Source organism: Canis lupus, chromosome 16, assembly GCF_048164855.1.
Source record: "Canis lupus baileyi chromosome 16, mCanLup2.hap1, whole genome shotgun sequence".
NCBI classification, from domain to species: Eukaryota; Metazoa; Chordata; class Mammalia; order Carnivora; family Canidae; genus Canis; species Canis lupus.
The window spans coordinates 20707497-20729024 of NC_132853.1; the positions used below are offsets into that span (position 1 = coordinate 20707497).

Sequence of the window (21528 nt, forward strand, 5' to 3'; positions counted from 1 at the left end):
TCTTTATTCTTTTATAAATAATGTGTCTTTTTCTTCTGGCTTCTTTTAAGGTTTATTTTTTTTTCAAAGATTTTATTTACTTTTTCATGAGAGACACAAAGAGAGAGGCAGAGACATAGGCAGAGGGAGAAGGAGGCTTCCCTGTGGGGAGCCTGATATGGGACTTGATCCTTGAATTCTGGGATCATGCCCTGAGCCAAAGGCAGATGGCTCAACCACTATGCCACCCATGCATCCCTGCTTTTAAGGTTTAATTTTTATCACTGGTTTTGAGCAATCTGTGATAGGCCTTGGTGTAGTTTCTTCAAGATTTTTTGCATGTAACTTCTAGGATCTGTGGGTTTATTAAAGTTTTTTAGATCAAATTTGGAAAATTTTCAGCATTATTCTTCAATTTTTTTTTGGTTTCCTCCCTTTGGTCAGGACTTCATTTACACATTTATTAGACTGCTTGAAGTTGTTTTACAGTTTACTGATCTCTTCCTTTTCCCAAAAATTTCTCTTTCCTGTCTGTGCTTCATTCTGGATGGTTTCTATTGTTTTGTCTTCAAGTTCACTGATCTTTATTTCTATAGTATCTAATATGCTGTTAATCCCATCCAGTGCATTTTCATGTCCAACATTGTAGTTTTGACTTCCAGAAGATTGATTTGGGTCTTTCTGGATAGCTTCTGTGTCTTCAACTGTTACAATGCAGTGATAATAACTAATTTAATAGCCTTGTTGGCTATTTCTAACATCTATGGCAATTCTGGGTTGGTTTTGACTGATTTTTCTTCTCATAATGGGTTGTATTTTTCTGCTTTCCTGCAGGCCTGCTGATTTTTGACTGAATGCCATTGTGAACTTAACTTAAATGCTAGATAATTTTGTATTCCTTTACATATTCTTTTTTTTTAATATTTTATTTTTTTATTCATGAGAGACACAGAGAGAAAGAGGCAGAGACACAGGCAGAGGGAGAAGCAGGCTCCATGCAGGGAGCCTGATGTGGGACTCGATTCCAGGACTCCAGGATCATGCCCTGGGCCGAAGGGCCGAAGGGCTAAACCACTGAGCCACCCAGGGATCCTCTCTACATATTCTTGAGCTTTTTCTAGGTGGTAGTTATTTGTAAGTAATTTAATCTTTTTTAAAAAACTTTTATTTATTTTTAGTAATCACTATGCCCAACGTGGGGCTCAAATTCATGACCCCAAAATAAAGAGTCACATGCTCTACTGACTGAGCCAGAGAAGGCTTCCCAGTTTGATCTTTTCTGGTCTTGCTTTTAAGATTTATCAGAGGAAACCAGAGCAGTGCGAAGTCTAGGGCTAATTATTCCCCAGGACTGAAGCAAGACCCTTGTGTGTACTATACTCAATGACTGTTAATGATGAGGTTTCCCAGTCTGGCTACTGGGAACAGGCACTACTCTTCACTCTCTGTGAGTGCCAGGCATTATTACTGCTAACTTTTTTGCATTGTTCTTTTGTTTTCAGGTAGTGTTCTAACACACATGCACTGATCAACACTCCGATGAATACTCAGCAGGGATCCCTGCAGGTCTCCAGAATTCTCTGTGTAGTTCTCTCTTCTGTTACCCTGTCCTGCAAACTTCAGTGGCCTTGGTCTCCCAACCCCCAGGTTCCACAATGGTTCTCCCTCCTGTGCCAAGACCTGCATATTCCCTCAAGGCAGTAACCTGGGGCAACTGTAGAGCTCATCTCATTTCCTTGTTGTCTCTCAGAAATCATCAACCTTTACTGTCTGGTATCTGGTGTCTTGGAAACTACTGTTCCATGTATTTCATCTGTTTATGACTGTATCAGAAAGGAGAGTAAATCTCATTTTTGTTACTCCATGTTGGCTAGAAATGGAAGTCTGCCATTTTTAACTTAGAGATCTCCTGATAAGCCTAGTACAAATGCCACTTCTCTTTGATGAAGTTTCTCTAGAACATTTTCCCCATCTCTTATTCCCATCAAAAGATACACTCTGACCTCTGTGATTTAAGCCACTTTCTTTACGCTTCTGTAAACTTATTATGAATTATACATTTGTTTCCCTTGATAGACCACCAACTTCTTGATGGCAGGAGGTTGATCTTTGTATTCCTGTGCCATAAAATGATGTCTGATGTGTGACATAATCTCAAGAAATATTCTTTTCCCCTTGTTTCTGTGGTGCTGGCTAACCAAGCCTGACTTTCATTTCATTTTTACCATCTTACTCAGTGGTAAGTGTACATACAATTCAGTAGTGTGAAGTTTATTTACAGTGTTGTGAAACCCTGCCAGAACTTTTCCATCATTATGCAAACAAATATATATATTTATTAACTGAATGAACAAATTTGGTGCAGACCTTTAATCTTACATATAAACCATAGAACAAAAAACGTTGATCTGCTCAAGACCTTATAGCTAGCTGGTGGCAGAGTTAGGCCAGAAGCCACACTCTCTGTTTCCTGTCAAATACTCATTTCTACTAGGTTAATTCAATGCATATGCTAAACAGCGAAGACCAAGAACTGCTATGCATCAAAGAAAGCTCAGATGTGGAAAGCCAGAAGTTACTAATTCTGAATAGCATAACTTAGCTAGGCTGGGCTTGGTTTTTTTTTTTCCCCCTTCATTTCTTTTGGTCAGCAAGCAATATAATATCTTTTAACAAATTATTCCCTGTTGTTTTTTTTTTTTTTTTCTTTCCTGACAAGGAGTTCTCCGAGTCATCTAGTAATATAGCTGATTTCTTTTCCATTTCATACCAAAATTTCTTTTCTCTTTATAGCTTCAGGCGGATTCTTTTCATTTTTCTATGATATCTCTAGGCCTGATATCTCTCCTCCTTAGATCAGGATATAACTCCTTGCTTCATTTGGTAATGATTCTATCTTATCAAAGATGGTGGGTGGATCAAGATGATTTTTTTCCACTTTGAACATTTTATATGAAAGTACGTTACTAGTTGCTTTGTTTCTGGAAGAAAAGATATTCTAAAAATAATCTCATAACTTTAAAATATATATTTTTGGTTTTCACATTTAAAATGACAATTATAGAAAATCTGCCATTCCATAATTTTTGAGACAAGCTGAAAAGAAGTCTGAGTCTTTCTTACTGCTATTGTGCTTCTTTACAGACCTCATAACGAGGGAGACTTCTATTTAGTCCAGAAGCTCTTACACAAAAGATGCATATGGATTCTTCTGGGTTACTTTTCCCACTCTACTTATTCGTTTTAGAATCTATTTCTCAGCCTTTCAGTTGAGGAGTCAGCTTATGCACACAGCCTCTAGTTGTGGTTTTGAAGTCTTTTACTTACTCTGCAGCTGCTGCCGAGCTGAGCAGGAACCCCTACTTCTCTGTCAGCTTACTGACAAGGAGAGTCTGAAATTACTTCCAATTCTTTAGTTGTTAAAAATAAGTAAACGAAGAGCTGCAACCCCCAGCATACAACGCACCCATGGCTCTTCTGGTAGCTCTTTTAGTTGCTGATTTAATATCTTGAAATACCTATTTCCTTCTGTCCCCAGATGTACTACATCTTGTAATCTTGTAACCAGTGCAAGAGAAGAGGTATCCTAAAGGGAAGGAAACCGTAACAGGGTTCTTCCTTTCTGTTATTTACAAGGAGGGCTACGTTATCATCTTCTGGTTGACAAGAGCACATATCAGTAGGGAAGCGGCAGAAGTATCCAACAGCGAGAGGGCCCCAGTGGCTGGCCTTGGCATTCAACGGTTACCTACTGGGAGTCCTCTGAGTGCCTGGCACTATTCTGAACACTAGAGCAAGTGCAGTGAACAACAAAGTATAGTCCCTGCTAATGTGGGGCTTGTATTCTAGTTGGAACACAGGTGATAAAGAAATAAGCAAAGATGTAGTGTCAGGTGGAGAGTAGAGCTGTGGGGAAAAGTGTAGCGTGGCAGGCCGAAGGGAGTGTTGGGGTGGGCAAACTGCTATTCTCTACCAAGATGGCCAGGGATGGCTATATGAAGTGCCATGTGAGCAGAGGTGGAGGACAGCCCTTTCAGTGGGCCTGGGCCTGAATAACACTTCCAGTTTCTAGTACTATGTAAAGCTGGCATGGCTTTTTGTGTTTTCATGTGTATCTCTACTGGGAGGCAGAGGATGGTAAATCGTGGTCACTCACTTTTCTCTCACCATAAATGAGATGCCTTCGATAATTATAATTTTAAATGGCCCAAATACTCCATTAAGGAGATGGACTATAATTTGATTAATGAATTCTCTACAGTTGGCTACCTACATTACTTTTACCTATCTTTATTTTATCTTAATTTATTTAATATATATATTTTATTTTTTTGATATTTTTTAAATTATTATTCATGAGAGAGAGAAAGAGAGAGAGAGAGAGAAAGAGAGAGAGGCAGAGACACAGGCAGAGGAAGAAGCCGGCTCCATGCAGGGAGCCTGATGTGGGACTCGATCCTGGGTCTCCAGGATCACGCCCTGGACTGAAGGCGGCGCTAAACCGCTGAACCACCCGGGCTGCCCAATATATATATTTTAAAGATTTTATTTATTTATTCATGAGAGACACAGAGAGAGGCAGAGAGAGAAGCAGGCTCCTGTGGGAAGCCTGATGCAGGACTCCATCCCAGGACCCCAGGATCATGCCCTGAGTTAAAGGCAGGCATTCAACCACTGAGCCACCCAGGCGTCCCTTTTTAATATGGATTAAAAATTAACTACTCTGATTAGAATATATTAGTACCAGGCATTCAAGGAAAGCAGTTTGGGAATACAGATCAAGGGAATACATGAAAAAGTGTAGTCAGGGTCAGGGTCAGGGACCGAGGAGCCCGAGACACACACATGGGAGCAGTGGGATGGTGGTGAGCAGTGGCTGTTGGATGAGAAGGCCCAGGGGCAGAGGCCTTTGAGCTTCTGCTTCCTATACCTCTGGTCAGGAGGCTGCATTTCCCTGGCCCCTTGCCTGTACTCCCTTGGCCAAACCGATGGCCTGCTTTTTGGTCTGAGTCTACCCAAGTTAAAAGAACAGAAGCAACCCTGCTTTTTTAATGAAACAGATAGTAAAGATACTGCTTATGGAAAAACAAGAAGCAGATGGCACTGACTTCTGGCTTTCACCCACAGAAATAGAACAGGAAAAATGAGAAGTTTTGATGCCTGAGATTGGGGTTACACTGAGGTTTCCAGCATCCAGACAGGCAAATGCCTGGACAGCTGCTTAGGGCAGATGGGTCCTTTGACAGCTTAATATTGCAGAGTTTCTGGTGACTCTGTAGTCGGGGCAGCCAACATGAGACCATCTGTTTGCTAGTGGGCAAACCTCCCTACCAGCAGGTAGCCCCTGCTGAGGGTGAGACACAAACCAAAAACCAAGGCAGCCATCTTCATAATCTCTGCAAAGCCGACGGGCCTGACAAACCGCTGGCACAACTGCCAAGAGGAGGAGACCTCATCTCAGGCCTATATGCCCTCTACAACAGGACCACACGGAACAACAATATTCTGAAAGGCTTTTTGTTTGGTCGTTATTTTTATCTTTTGTTTTTTTTAACGTTTTATTTATTTGAGAGAGTGAGTGCACGAGTTGGGATAGGGGCAGAGGCAGAGGAAGAAGCAGGCTCCCAGCTGAGTAGGGAGCCCGATGCGGGGCTGGATCCCAGGACACTGGGATCATGACCTGAGCCAAAGGCAGATGCTTAACAGAGTGAGCCACTAGGAGCCCCTATTTAAAAAAAATTTTTTTTTACTTAAAAAAATTTTTTTATGTCATTATACTTGACACACAATGTTATATTTAGTTTCATATGTATCCAAGAGGTTTTATTTGGGTTTATTTCAAAGTACTCAAATGCTATGAAATAGATCATTCACTCAGAAAGCTCTTTTGTTCTTTTCTGCTTTTCTAAACAGGAAAATAAAATAATCATGAATTCAGAGTCACCTATAATAGGCCTAAAAACCAGCTGCCATTTATTATTAAAATGAATAAAGTTTTTAAAGAAGTAACATTTATTGCAAAAGGTTTACAGTGAAAAAGAAATCTCCTTCCTACCTTTCTGCCTTTATCCCCTCCAGAGATAAACAGTGTTACCCATTTCCTATAATCAGAAATGATCTGTAATATATACTCATATATGAATGTATGTATATATACCTATAGACACATACACAAATTTCTTTCTTTCTTTCTTTCTTTCTTTCTTTCTTTCTTTCTTTCTTTCTTTCTTTCTTTCTTTCTTTCTTTCTTTCTTTCTTTCTTTCTTTCTTTCTTTCTTTCTTTCTTTCTTTCTTTCTTTCTTTCTTTCTTTCTTTCTTTCTTTCTTTCTTTCTTTCTTTCTTTCTTTCTTTCTTTCTTTCTTCTTCTTCTTCTTTTTTTTTTTTTAAGATTTTACTTTTAAGTAGGCTCCATGCCCAGCGTGGGGCTCAAACTCACAACTCTAAGATCAAGAGTCACATGCTCTACCTACTGAACTAGCCTATTTAACTTCATTAGTATGTCCTACTTATATTTGACTTTGGTCTCCTCCCCTCCCTTCTGGTGTAATTTCTGATCTGTGGAATAGAGCCAGTACTCATTGGTATGGCTGTACCAGGTGTTTCTGGATGGTGCCTGTACAGATTGGTCTGTGCTTGAGCTGTCTGTTTTTTTTTTTTTAAATGTAAGATCATCCCCAAAATTTTTTTCTTCATTTGCCTTTCCTTATTTCCCTTGCTTCTTTTCATATTGCTTCTGCACAATTCTCTTGCTCTTTTTTCCCCCGGTATTATTTGCTATTTGCTGAAGCACAGTTCTTGAAGAGGTGAGGGTACCAGGTAGGGCTTTCCTATATAAGTTTCAGTTCAGGGTGTGACCTCACATCACATCATCCTCTCTCCAAACTGCAGTGTCCTCTGCATGAGGCCACCCCTTCCCTCAGCTGGGTATGTCTTTTTTTCTTTACTCTCCTCCATATACTGGGGTCAGCATGACTTAGAAGTTTCATCAAGCCTCAGACATTCTTGGACAAATGTGGGGGCATTTAGAATTTAAAAAAAAAAATCTCCACATGAAAGTGGGATCAGATTATAATTTTCTTTTCTTGTGCTATCTTTATTTGTTTTGGATATAGCACTGTGTTGGCCTAACAAAATATGATGCCCTTTTCTCAAAATTTTTTACTTCCTCCTCATCTCTGAAACTTGGTTAGAATTTTGCTCATGGATTTTTAAGTCCTAAATCGTCTCTCCTTATAAATTTTTAAAGACAACCCAGATCTAGTCTATCAATGGTGTCCTTTGTTATTTTGAGCCCTTTGCTTCTGACTTTTTGTTTTTTAAGATTTTATTTATTTATTCATGAGAGACACATAGAGAGAGGCAGAGACACAGGCAAAGGGAGAAGCAGGCTCCCCGCAGGGAGCCTGATGCAGGACTCTATCCCAGGACCTGGATCACACCCTAAGCCAAAAGCAGACACTCAACCACTGAGCCGCGCAGATACCCCTTTCCCTTCTGACTTCTAACCAGAGAACCTCTCAGAATGTACTTTAGGGAAAATTATCTGGGAGGAAGATTAAGAATAAGTTATAAAAAAATCTAGCATTTTGACAGCCTTCTCTTCCTTCCATTTATAATTTTTAAAGACATTTAAAATTCTTCCATCTATTAAAGACAGAAGGGACTGCAACTAGAACTGTTATCTCAAAATGCATATGCTAAGGAGAGAAAGCAATAGATAGTTCTAGAACCAGGTTTGCATTTTCTACCACTTACAGAAGCATTTTAACAGGAGTTGGAATTTGCTAAACAAGGACCCAGGTTTAGAAAAAACAGTTTAATTTCCCAGGCATCCCAATTAAAATCCCTTGAATTGTCCTTACTTTGCCATAACTAAATATTAGGAGGAAAATAAGCCCGCTAATTTGAGTGACAGACATTACTGTAAAGATGCCTTCACCAGATCTTTCTCTTCCATTCTAAATTTCTCAGGTATTTCTTTTACCTCTTTGGCAGTTGGAAGGGAATTTTTCAAAGGCCTATCTATTTATCATTACTTCTGGGTAATTCCTGAGTTAGATTCTTATTTTCTTCCACCAGATGACCATCACAAATTTTTTTATTTATACCATTGGAAAAGCATTTAACTACATAAAGATCTACTTTGATCTAGAATACAAAGTTTAAGAACAAAAAATAAATGGTCTGTGCAGTGCACTTCTAAAGTTATATTGCACACATTGATCAGCAAAAATGAACACAGTTGAATCAGACAGAGGACATCTGATTCTAAATATGTCTTTGTTAGAAAAAGAAGAGCTGGGACGCCTGGGTGGCTCAGTGGTTGAGCGTCTGCCTTTGGCTGAGGGCGTGATCCCGCAGTCCCGGGATCGAGTCTCACATCAGGCTTCCTGCATGGAGCCTGCTTTCTCTCTGTCTGTGTCTCTGCCTCTCTCTCTCTGTGTCTCTCATGAATAAATAAATAAAATCTTAAAAAAATATTAGAAAAAGAAGAGCTATGCCTAAACTAAGAAAAAAAACCAATACTAATAAATACTAATAAAGAAAACTTGATTACTTCTGGCAACTTAGGAAGTGTCATGTAGGAAGAAAAGGAACTGGACAGTGTGCTCATTTCTTAGTCACTGAGTTTTGAAAAGTGGTCTTTCCTTGGCATCAGGGTGGTGGGGAGGCAGAGATAGTCTGCCACAATGGGAAGAATATTTGACTTTGGAATCAGAAACAACCTACCCCAAATACTCCATGATGTCCTACAGGAAGAAAAACCCTATCTCTAAAACAATTCCAATAGGTAACCAGACAAAATTACTCTTCTGCTTAAAACAGCCATTCACAGGTCTACGCTACCCTCAGGATCACCACTATGTATATTGCTCATGTAATTGTTCACATACACACACGTGCGCCCACAAATACACACACACACACACACACACACACACACAAACACCCCAGATATCCTCTAGGTTTACTGTGAATATGCCACGTGCCACCCAAACTCCATGCTTCTGAAAAGACTGTTGCCTCTCTCAGAAATTCCTTTAGTCTTCATGAACCAGTATGTCATTTTAAACCTGTCTTCTAATTTATATTTACATTAGACACACTCACTGATTATATTTGGGATAAAGGAAAAGCTGTGACAATAGGAATATAAAGTCATTTTTCTGTCTTTTGGATTTAACTACATTTGGATTGGCAATGAAGAGGTCACCAGTGGGGAAATCTCTCATTGCTGGTTCAGCTGGAGGCTGGAAAAGTAGAGGATCATTCCTAATCTTGAAACTAAACCTGGAGACTAATTTTGTTTTCTGTGAAAAGGATGATTTAAGTTGTTCTTATAAAGGAAAATAACCCAACACACTGACATTGGCACAAAACATGTTCAGCAGAATTCGGATGTAAGATTTCATATGTTCAAAACTTGCCTCAGTTAAAAAAGTCAAGCTTTACCTCTTGAAATGATTCACCAGGACACCAACAAGTTCTCCAATTCGACTCTCATGAGTTGGCTGTTTGCTGAAGAGGCAGACAATGAGGTCTTTGTTGTCTTTTGTATGGAACACAACAAGTTGGTCCTTTCCATTGGAGACACTCAGACCAGTCAACTGCAAAGGAACAAAACATGGAAAACTATTAGGATGGTTCTCAAAAGAATAAATTTAAAAATATATTTTGTAATTCAATAATTATTTTTGACCAGTGACCCTAGGCCTTCAATTTTTACCAAGTCTTACACAAGTCTCATGCAATTTTTAGCAAGTTTTATTCCTTTCCTTATGGAAGGAAATAATGAAGACTAAACATTAGGAAAATTGAAAACAGGAAAAAAAATAGAGAAAAATCAACAAAACAACAAGCTGGTTCTTTCAAAGGACCAATAAGGTTGCCAAGCCTCTAGTCTGAGAATAAAAGTGAGATGACCTAATTACCAATATGGAATGGAAGAGGGGATAGCACTACAAACCACACAGACATTAAAAGGATAACAAGGAAATATTTTCAACAATTCTGTGTACCTAATGGAAGAACTTGAATGAAACCAAATAATTCCTTGAAAGCCACAAACTACCAAAACTCAGTCAAGAAAAAATTGATAACCCAAGTACTGCTTTATCTATTAAAGAAATTAAATTTGTGGTTAAAAACTTTTTGAAAAAGGGGGTACCTAGGTGGCTCAGTCATTTAAGCATCTAACTTTGGCTCAGGTCATGATCTTGGGGTCCTGGGATTGAGCCCCGTGTCTGGGCTCCCTGCTCAGTGGGGAGTCTGCTTCTTCCTCTTCCTCTGCCCTTCCCCTGGCTCATGCTCTCCCTCTTTCTCAAATAAATACATAAAATCTTAAAAAACAAAAAACAAAAAACAAAAAAACCTTTCAAAAAAGAAAACTCCAGGTTCACATGATTTCACTGGTAAATTCTACTAAATGTTTAAAGAAGAAATAACACCAAATCTCTAAAAGGGAATGCTTTGTAACTCATCTTACAAGGCCAGCATTATCCTGATAGCAGAAAAAGATAAAGGCAGTACAAGAAAATTGTAAATCAATATCCAATAGCCTTCATCAACATGGATATAAGAATGGCCAAAAAAAAAAGAATGGCCAACAAAATATTAACAAATCGAATCCAACAGTATGTAAGAATAATAATATACCATGACCAGGTGAGTTTATCTAAGAAATGCAAATCTAGTTTAGTATTCAGTAATTAATCAATGTAATCCACTGTTGCAACAGAATAAATAAGCCACGTGATCATATCACTTGATGTGGAAAAAGTGATGAGGGACAGAAGCAGAAAAACATTTACCTTTAGCCCAGAAGGCTGACCTATAGCCTGCATAGTTTTGATAAGGATCAAGTAACGTGCTGGTTGTTACATTCTTTTTTTTTTTTTTTTTTTAAAGATTTTATTTATTTATTCTTGAGAGAGAGAGAGAGAGGCACAGAGACACAGGCAGAGGGAGGAGCAGGCTCCATGCAGGAAGCCCGATGTGGGACTTGATCCCGGGACTGCGGGATCACGCCCTGGCCCGAAGGCAGGCGCTAAACCGCTGAGCCACGGGGGCTGCCCTGGTTGTTAAATTCTTAAGGGGTTTCATGATTGCCTATACATTTCACTGACAGTTAATATAAAGCTGGATCATAAGCACTGGAGAAATCTTGTATAAGTTGTTTCATGAGCAGAAATTCAAAGAAATTTATATATATTATATATAATATATTATAATATATATATATATATATATAGAATATTTTATTTTTAAGTAATCTCTACATCCAATGTGGGGCTTGAACTCACAACCCTGAGAACAAGAGTCACGTGCTCTACTGACTAAACCAGCCAGATGTCTCTTGAAGAAACTTTTATGATCTAATACTCCCTGAATGTCCCCTAAGCATATAACTACACCAGCTTCATACAGCAAAAGTGCAGCTCTTCCCAAGAGTTCTGTCCTTGTGTTATTTAAATAAGCTTACTATGGGGCACCTGAGTGGTTCAGTCGGTTGAGAGTCTGACCCTTGATTTTTGGCTCAGGTCATGATCTTAGTGTTGTGAGATCGAGCCCCAAGTTGGGCTCTGCCCTCAGTGGAGAGTCTGCTTGGGATTCTCTCTTTCCCTCTCCCACTGCCCCTCTACCCTATTGTTTGCTCACACACTCCCTCCCTCCCAAGTAAATGGATATATTTTTTTAAAAAGCGGGGAAGAAAAGCTTACTAAGGTTGCACTGTAAAATGTCTTAAGAATTCTTTTTTGGCCGTTGTACTTATGACCTGCCACATTTCTGGTAGTCTCACACCTGGATTGTGGAGTTAATCTAAGAGCTTTGGTGTCGGTTGCTAAATCCTTTTTATTCTCTCAGTCTCTGTTTCTTACTTGTTCTTTTCCAGAGATGTCCTGAGTAGTACAACCCTTCTGAATGTGTTTTGTCCAAGTGCTCAGGAGAAAATCTCTTGCCTGTGGCTACCCTATGGGGAAGACAAACTCCTGCTGCCTGGCTGGATACCAGTATCTTGGCTATAATGGCATTGGGCTCAGAAATCAGGCTCTCCTGTTTTCCCTATTCTTTTAATAATTGTATTATTCTCAGGCACAGGACAAATATACACGTCATTAGGATGGCCACTGATCTCAAGACTTCCATGTAAGGTTTCCTCCTAAATAACCCAACGTGATCCCTCAATGAACATCAAATCTAAGATTCATCTTACCAAAAAAAAAAAAAAAAAAAAAAAAAAGATTCATCTTACCATGTGCTTCCCAAAATGGACCAGTGGGAGCGACTACCCAGTTGAGGCACCCACCCAATGGGGGACCGCTGCCTTGGGGCTAGATCATGGATAATGCTCATGAGAAAGGTGCTCAGATTAGACAGGAGTGCCATACTTTCAGTTTTTCACATCTCTTATTTGTCCTTCCCCATGGGCTAGTTGGTGTTTTCAGTCCTGCTCTCAGATTGAAAGTACTTCTAGCTTAGATATATGATGCTTAATATGATATAAAATAGTTGCCCCTTCTTAACAAAGGTCATGGCCTCTACCCTATCCATTAATATTAGATCTAGAGACTTACAAAGGGTATTATTATTATTGGTTGCCAAATATATCAACTCCCCCTAAATGAAAAGAGGCAGCTCCAATGTTTGGCAATTCAGTCTAGTCACCAGCTCCTACTGTAGCATAGAATGCAGGAGAGAAATGAAGGGAGGTCAACATCCCTTCTCAGGTATTACAAAGGTGTCAGAGCAGTCCAGAATAGGGATACATCCTGCCATTCAACCCTAGGAACCTTCGGCAATATTCCTGATAGGATGCCATTTGGAAGCTGAGAAGGATTTTGGTAATGTACTTCTAGTTACTTAATGTACTCTTCTTGTTTTGTAGGAATTAACTATGAGATCAGCTTCATGGATCCCAAAGGATTCTTCTTTGGGCTGTCTCCTAACATACTGGAGTCAATTTGGACAACAGGATTTAAAGAAGTGCCTCCTCCTCTTCTGTAATAATGCTTACCCTCAATATTCTCTGAAGGATGATAAAAAATAGCTCATTAATGGGTCTTTAAGGTTCAATACTATTTATCCATTGGACCTTTTTTGTAGGTGGCAGGGAAAATGGACTGAAATTCCATAGGGTCAGGCCTGATTTGTTCATACTCCTTTAGGGAACTCCAGGACACCCCTCTCCTCACCACTACTTCTTAATCCACCATCAGCTTACTGCCTCAGGCCCCTCTGTTAATCCACCACCTTCCCTGTGTTCCGTCATGTTCTTTATGTGATCCCCTCCCTTGTCTCTCTTGTAAACAGGTTGCTGCCAAGATCCTGTATATGTCTCCCTCTTTTTCCTGAGTTACTTGGCTCTTTTTTGTTTGCTTCTTCTTTTGTGTGTCAGATCTGGAATCTATCTTGAGAGTACTGGATGAATGTTGTCTGACTCTAATTGTATGGGGGATTTTCTCCATCATTAATTTCCTGGCTATGATAATGCGAGCCAATTGTCTGGTAAGTCTGTCTTGGGATGGGGACCTTAAGGAACATTCCCAAGCAGCTACCGAAACTCTTTTTGCTTCAGGGAGGTTCTTGTCTTCTTTGGCCCAAAAGGGACTGCCTATTTCCACTTTCTGTCAGTCAAAAGAAAATATGTGTCTCTTCATCTGTCCAAGATGACAACCTTTAGGACCGGGAATCCTTTCTCTCTGTTCTCTGGGCTTTTGTCTAATTTTAGCCTTGCTGGTGGCACCTTGCCTCTTCTGTCTCTACTTCCCCCTCTTCCTGTTTCTGTACCACCTTGGGCATGGATTGCATAACCAGCCCCTGTACCATCCTCTGTGCTTCTGGGGCCACTGGCTTCTGCTCCTCCTTCCTTTGCTATCAAGGAGTGAAGAGTATCCCTTCCTGGACTTAAACCACCCACTTCAGATTTCTCCACCAGTGTTCCAGATAAAAACTGACAGTGGGGAACAAATTGATTAATTGATTGACTGATTGATTTAGTAGACCCAAGTATAATGTATTTGGTATTTAAACTAATTTAAATTTGTTAGTTTAATTAAGGTAGAACACATCTTTAGAATTATCAGTATTAAATATACAAGTTTTATTCTACCAAGGTTTACCAAAGGTCAAATAAGCTCTTGTTAACTCTATTGCAATTTGTCAGCAAAAAGATGACTTAAATGATGGTTGATTTTACCTCAAAGTTTTCATGGGTAATTGTTAAGATCAAGAGGATGAATAAATAAAAGGCTTGTAAGTAAAACTTCTAGTAGCTTTCAAAATTTTTGGTAACCTGCAACTTTCAAGTTTTGCTAAGTTAAATGATAAATTGGGCTGAATTCATTGGATATCTAAGTCTTTTTCACAAAAATACTAAAGCGTTGTTTACTAAACATAGGTTTGTGCTTTTGGCTTCTTACCATAGAAAAACTGAGGATACTAAGGTCTATTGGTAAACATGTTTTTAGAAATTATGAAATATATTCACGAATCTCAGGTCTAAAGAATTCTGGCGTAACAGATTGCTCACATTGCTCACAATTTTTAAGAAAATTACTTAATTTTCTTTGGAAATTAAGGTTTCTAAGAGTTAAAGTTCTGCTAATGTAATTGAGGCTGAAGAAATAAGGGAAGCAACTCTGTAGGAAAGTAGGAGATATATGAGGAAGATATAAGGAATGGAAATACCGTTTTTTGAGGGAAAAAGAAATTTCATCTTAAAATGAGACTGGCTGTGTGGAGAGGAAAGGCTTAAGGACAAAATCAGAATGGAAACAAAACTTGTAGAAGGTTTGAGAAGGAAAATCTTTGGAAAAGAATTTTATGAAGGGTCAGGACTAAGACTGAAGTGAATGGATTTTAAAAGTATGCCAGTAGGGATTCCTGAGTGGTTCAGTGGTTAAAGTGCCTGCCTTCAGCTCAGGGAATGATCCTGGAGTCCTGGGATCCGGTCCCACATTGGGCTCCTTGCATGGAGCCTGCTTTGCTTCTCCCTCTGCCTGTGTCTCTGCCTCCCTCTGTGTCTCTCATGAATAAATAAATAAAATCTTAAAAAAAAAAATGCCAGTAGAGGGGGCACCTGGGTGGCTCAGTCAGTTGAGCATCCAACTCTTGATTTTGGCTCAGGTCATGATCTCAGGGTCCTGGGACTGAGCCCCTTGGTAGGCTCTGTGAGCAGTAGAGAGTCTGCTGGAGATTCTCTTTCTCTCTTCTCCCTTTGTCCCTCCCCTGGCTTGTGCGCCCATGTACGTGCACTCTCTTTCTCTTGCTCTCTTTCAAATAAATAAAGACATCTTAAAAAAAAAAATCCACTTTTCTCTTTGTTAAAAAGACAAAGTTTTCTTGGATTGTTGGTCTGCTCTTGATAAGAAAATAAAGTTTTTTTTTTAAAAAATCTTTTCTTTATCTGCCCAGAAAACCAAAGCTTCAATTTTGTCTTTATATAAGGCCTTTGATTACTTAAAGAAAGTTAAAACTTCTTAATTTTAAAGGAGCTAAGTTTTGCTAATAACTATATAGCTTCCTATAGAATCTTTTACTGCTAGCTTGGTTAGATGTAAATATTAAATTTATATGATCTGTGATGCCTGGGTGGCTCAGCAATTGAGCGTCTGCCTTCAGCTCAGGGCGTGATCCCAGGATCTGGGATCAAGTCCCATATCGGGCTCCTTGCAGGGAGCCTGCTTCTCCCTCTGCCTGTGTTTCTGCCTGTCTTTCTCTGTGTCTCTCATGAATAAATAAATAAAATCTTAAAAAAAAAAACCCCAAATTTATATGATCTGTAATCCTATTTAGGCATGATCTTAAAACTTTTTGAGGGTTTTAATCAACTTCCCAGAGATCTGAATTGTAAATAAAGTCTTTTTGACTAATTAGACTTGTTTATTTGCTGTGTTAAGTTACATGGGAAGAAAAGAAAAGTTACATGGGAAGCATTGTCAATAATAGAAAACAGCCCAAGTATCCATCAACTGATGAATGGATAAAATGGTATAAACACAATGGAATATTACTCAGCCATAAAGAAGAATGAAATCTTGGCATTTGCAATGACATGGATAGAGCTAGAGAGTATTATGCTAAGAGAAATAAATCAGAGAAAGATAAGTACCACATGATTTTACTCATATGTGGTGTTTAAGAAAAACAGATGATAGGGCCCCTGGGTGGTGTAGGTGGTTAAGTGTCCAGCTCTTGGTTTCGGCTCGGGTCATGACCTCAGGGTTGTGAGACTGAGCCCCATGTTGGGCTCTGCGCTCAGCATAAAGTCTACTGAAGTTTCTGTCTCCATCTCCCTCTGCCTGTCTCTGCACTTTCTCCCTCTAAAAAAACAAAAATAAAAAACAAAACAAAGGAGCAAAGGAAAAAAAAAAGAGAGAAAACCCAAAAAACAGACTCTTAAATGTAGAGAACAAACTGATGGTTACCAGAGGGGATGTGGGGATGGGTTAAACAGGTGATGGGAATCTAGGGCACTGGTAATGAGCATGGGGTGATATATGGAAGTGTTGAATCACTGTACTGTACACCTAAAACTAATATTACACTGTATGTTAACTAACTGAAATTTAAGTAGTACTTAAAAACCAAAAGGCATCTGTTTTCCTTGTAATAGGATACCACTGGAAACTTTAGTTATATTACCAAGGCTTTGGTATGTCATATGTGAGAGAGATCACAGACTCAGATATGACCAGACAGCTTTAAGGAATTAAGGTTGACTTTATGGAGTCAATAAAGCCCCTTGGAAATGTTGGCCTGATACCTTGCTTACATAGTTCCCAGCAGCCTTACCAGGTGAGTAAAGAATATCACTTTCTGGCAGGTGCAGGAAACCTCAGGATATTTTGGGGACCTTAGGAAGAGGAATGCACCCAAATCTACGGTGTTACAGGCAAGACTGATGATAATTATTTGGCATGGCTCCATACCCTTGAGCAGCAATTTCTTACACAAAGTTCTAGCAAAGCAGATTTTAAAGGATCTATATGATCAATCACCATTCTTGCTGAGCTTATGTAAATAATTAGGTCAAGTTTATTAAAACTGGACTTGTTTTACAAATGAATTAGACTTGATTTAGCTATCTCTGGAAATAAGGGTGAATTTAGAGAGAATGATTACATTCCAATAATGCATCCTCACAGATGTTAAATTCTACTTTTGTCTTTAAATGTTTGTTGTTTGCCTAAGCTAGACAACTTGAGGTAAACTTTAGAGATATTGCCATAATAGCTATGCACAGACAATCTTCCTGCTTGTTACTCTGTGGGGATAATAAAAGGACCCCATGGGCATATGATTATTTAAACAGCTGGACAATGGAATGGACTCCCCAACAACTGTGTAACTCAGCTGTTGCCTTGATTAATTCTTTGTGGCTGGGATAAGAAAAATGCTCCTAAAACCAGACCATACCCCACTCCCTGGGGTTAACTACAGACTTATGGAAATAATGGATGGCCAAACCCCGGGTTACCCTGGATGTAGGAAGATGACAAGGAACTGGATGATATGCCTTCAATATTTCTGTAAACTGGTGGAAGATCTCAAATTCTTCTTTAAACAATGAGATAAGAGCAAATGAAGGTCTTTTTTCTTCTATTTATCTTTTATACAACATACCTAAATGGTAACTCTTTTCTATGATGGATCCATTATGCTGAACTACAAAACCAATCTTTGTGCTGGATTTGTAGCCTACTGCCCATTTCAAGCACTTAAGGCCTCCTTTGGTGGGTTTCTCCATTATGAGGTACAGATTGATATTTTTTATATCAATACATAACTGATATGATACATCACCCAAATACTGGCACACATAGGGATATTTCTATTACTAAAAAGAATGTTTCTTGCTGGCCTATGGTAAATATTACATGGGACTCTCCAGGTCATTATAGGCCTTTCTCTTATCCTCAAACTATAAAATTAAAAAAAAATTAAAAATATTTTATTTATTTATTCATGAGAGACACACAGAGAGAGAAAGAGAGGCAGAGACACAGGCAGAGGGAGAAGCAGGCTCCATGCAGGGAGCCCGATGTGGGACTCAATCCAGTCTCCGGAATCACGCCCTGAACTGAAGGCGGAGCTAAACCGCTGAGCCACCCGGGCTGCCCAAACCGTAAAATTTTAAATGAATATGCCAATCCACAGATAGGCTGATGATGACAAATTCCCAGACTATGTAGTCCTTATTGATATACTCAGGGTGGATATGTGGCTTACTCCCACAATAGGACAACTAAGCCAAAAGGCCCTTTTATATTGAGAACAGAAAAACCATATCCTTGATTCATGGCTTAATGGTACTTGCCAAATGGGATAGCTCTCTCCATGAGCCTGTTGATTACCATTAGTTTACAGGCACCTGGTTGGTTTGCTACTGACTGGACAAGGTGACCAGATAGATGATGGCGAGCGCCTAATGGAACACAATGGTTATGTGGGCCAAATGTATGCCCATGGATTCTCTACCGGGCTGAACTGGAAAATATTCTATAGGTTATGCTGGGATACGTGGCCAGAGCACTAAGACAAGTCCAGCTAATCTTCCATATCTAAAACAACAATGGACAAGTTCTGTGTTTCATTGGTATGGCCATCTGACATCTATTTGTCTTCCATCAGGTTTAGAATACGTCATATGGCACATAGAGGCCCTTGATAAATACACAATTGAGGCCTTAAATGCCTCTCAAAAAAGCATTACATTATTAAACACTGAAACAACTCAAATGCATAAAACAGTTCTATAGAGCAGAATGGCATTAGATATTTTAACGGCAGCATCAAGAGGAACATGTGCCATTATTAAAGCAGAATGTTGCATCTGCATTCCAGATTATGACAAAAATATAACAGGATTACTTACTGATACGGATAATCAAATTGGTGCTCTTAAATGCCCTACATTGTCACCTAATGATTGGTTACATTTCTGGTCGGGAGGTGGACTATGGTCTTCTCATTGCTGAGGGTCTTCTCATTGCTCTTCTTATTTTCATTAAAATAATAATTCTATGGCTCAGTCAGTTGAAGAGCAGGCTCTTGATTTTGGCTCAGGTCATGATTTCAGGGTCCTGGGATTGAGTTCAGCATTGTGCTCCATGCTTAGCAGGGAGTCTGCTTGAGATTCTCTCTCTCCTCCTCCCTCTGCCCTTCCCCCTGCTCACACCCTCTCTCAAAATAAATAAATTAGTCTTAAAAAATAAAACCCTAATGTGTTGTTCCTCTTACTTTGTTCTCTCCTATTGTTGAGATACATGCAAGCAGGTACTGACTCCCTTGCTCAGCTGACAGACGATCTTTACTACTCGAAACAAATTCACCCTGATGTCCACTCTGGACTTTACAGTAATGGTGTTCCATTATAATCAGGTGTAGGGACAGTAGTGACCAATTTCAGTCCATAGGTAAGGACATCTCTACAACCCCTGTTAGATTGAAGATGAGCCCTTCACCCTTCAATGACCTTATAGATTTAAGGACCAAATATTGGTCAGGAGGAAATGATGAAGGATGGAAGCAGAAAAATATTCACCTTTAGCCCAGAAGGCTGACCTATAGTCTGCATAGTTTCGATAAGGATCAAATACATGCTGGCTGCTACATTCGTAAAGGGTCTCATGACTGCCGATACATCTCACTGATAGTTAATAACAAGCTGAATGATAAACACCAGAGGAATCTTGTGAAGCTTCTTTTTTCTATTAAATTTTTTTTTTAGTGAATGTAGTTTTATAAGTAGAAATTTAAAGGAACATTTATGACCTAATTCTCCCTGTATGTCCCCCTCCTTGAGCTCTAAGCATACAGCCACTAGCTTCATACAGCAAATTGCAGCTCTTTCTGCCCACAGGTCCTGTTCCCATGCTACTTAAATAAATTTAGTAAGTTGCATCGTACAATGTGTCAAGAATTCTTTCTTGGCCATTGCACTCCAAAACCATGCAACAAAAGCACTTGACAATACTCATCCATTCATGATAAAAAGCTCTCAAGAAACCAGAATTAGAAAAGAACTCAATCTGGTAAATCACTCTACATAAATGCCATAGCTAACAACACACTCAGTGGTGAAGGACTGAAGGTCTTCTGCAGAGATTAGAAGCAAAAGTAAGGATTGCCATTGTCAGTGCTGCTGTGCAAATCATACAAGAAGCCCTGAGCCATTGCAATAAGGCAGGTTTAAAGAAATTTAAAAGAAATTTATATTGAAAAGGAAGAATTAAATATCTCTGTATTATTTTAATTACATGATTATCTACATAAAAGAAAATCCCAGAAAATCTACAAAATAGCTCTTGGAACTAATAGGTTTAGCAAGGTCACCAGATCTTGTTGGTCACAAGGCCAACACAAAAATATTTCTATACAATAGTAATGAACAATTGGAAATAGAATTTTAAAAATTTTGGGGTACCAAAATTTGGCTCAGTTGGTTAAGCATCTGCCTTCAGCTCAGGTCATGATCCCAGAGTCCTGGGATCATGGAGAGAAGCCTGCTTCTCCCTCTTCCTCACTTGCTTGTGCTCTCTCTCGCTATCTCTGTCTCTCTCAAATACATTTTTAAAAATTTTTTAAATTTATTTATGATAGTCACACACACGCAGAGAGAGAGAGAGAGAGAGAGAGAGGCAGAGACATAGGCAGAGGGAGAAGCAGGCTCCATGTACCGGGAGCCTGACGTGGGACTCGATCCCGGGACTCCAGGATCGCGCCCTGAGCCAAAGGCAGGCGCCAAACCGCTGCGCCACCCAGGGATCCCCTCTCAAATAAATTTTTTAAAAAATCTAAAAAATTTTTTTTTAAATTACAAAAAATTTTAAATATAGTTGACATATGATTTTGGAAACAGAAATTTAAAAACAAAACCATCTGCGGCAACTCCAAAACCAAAAATACTTATATATAAATCTAAAAAATGTGTATAGGATCTATATGCTAAAAAATACAGGTGTTGATGAAAGAAATCAAATTAAAATGTTGATGAAAGCCATAAAAGTCAAAATAAACAGAGAAATAATATGTTCGTGGATTAGGAAACACAATATTGTCATGATGCCAATTTTCCCCAAGTTGATCTACAGATTTAAAGCAATGCCAACCAAAATCCCAGTAGAACTTTTTGTAGGTATCAACAAGCTGATTCTAAAGTGTGTATGGAAAGGCAAAGGAACTAGAATATCCAAAATAATTTGGAAAAGAACTAAGTTGAAAGACCCACTATAGCTGATTTTCTTTCTAGAAAGCTATAGTGATGAAGATAATGTAATTGTTAAAGGGATTATCAAAGAGATTAAAATAGAGATCAGTGGACCAGAATAAAGAATTAGAAATAGACACAAATATAGCCAATTATTTTTTTACAAATAGACAAAGGCAATTCAATGGAGAAAAAAAAATTATACATTTGGATAACTTGGACCATTTGGACATTTACAGTCAAAAGAAATAAATGTCAACATAAATCTCACATTTTCTGTAAAATGTATTCAAAATGGATCACAGATATAAATGTAAAACATAAAACTTTTAGGAGAA

General features: G+C 38.9%; 2 protein-coding genes across 4 annotated transcripts in view; one reads left to right on the forward strand and one right to left on the reverse strand.

Moving 5' to 3' along the window:
* CDK5R1 (cyclin dependent kinase 5 regulatory subunit 1) overlaps positions 1 to 14242 on the forward strand; it is a 92832-nt gene extending 78590 nt beyond the window's left edge. For both annotated transcript variants that reach the window (XM_072779469.1, XM_072779468.1), the window contains one exon: positions 12866 to 14242. The gene's annotated coding sequence lies outside the window, so the exon portion shown is untranslated. The remainder of the gene's footprint in view (positions 1 to 12865) is intronic.
* MYO1D (myosin ID) overlaps positions 1 to 21528 on the reverse strand; it is a 326596-nt gene that overhangs the window by 73480 nt on the left and 231588 nt on the right. For both annotated transcript variants that reach the window (XM_072779460.1, XM_072779462.1), the window contains exon 21: positions 9433 to 9587. In XM_072779460.1, coding sequence (XP_072635561.1) covers positions 9433 to 9587 — 155 coding nt within the window. The remainder of the gene's footprint in view (positions 1 to 9432; positions 9588 to 21528) is intronic.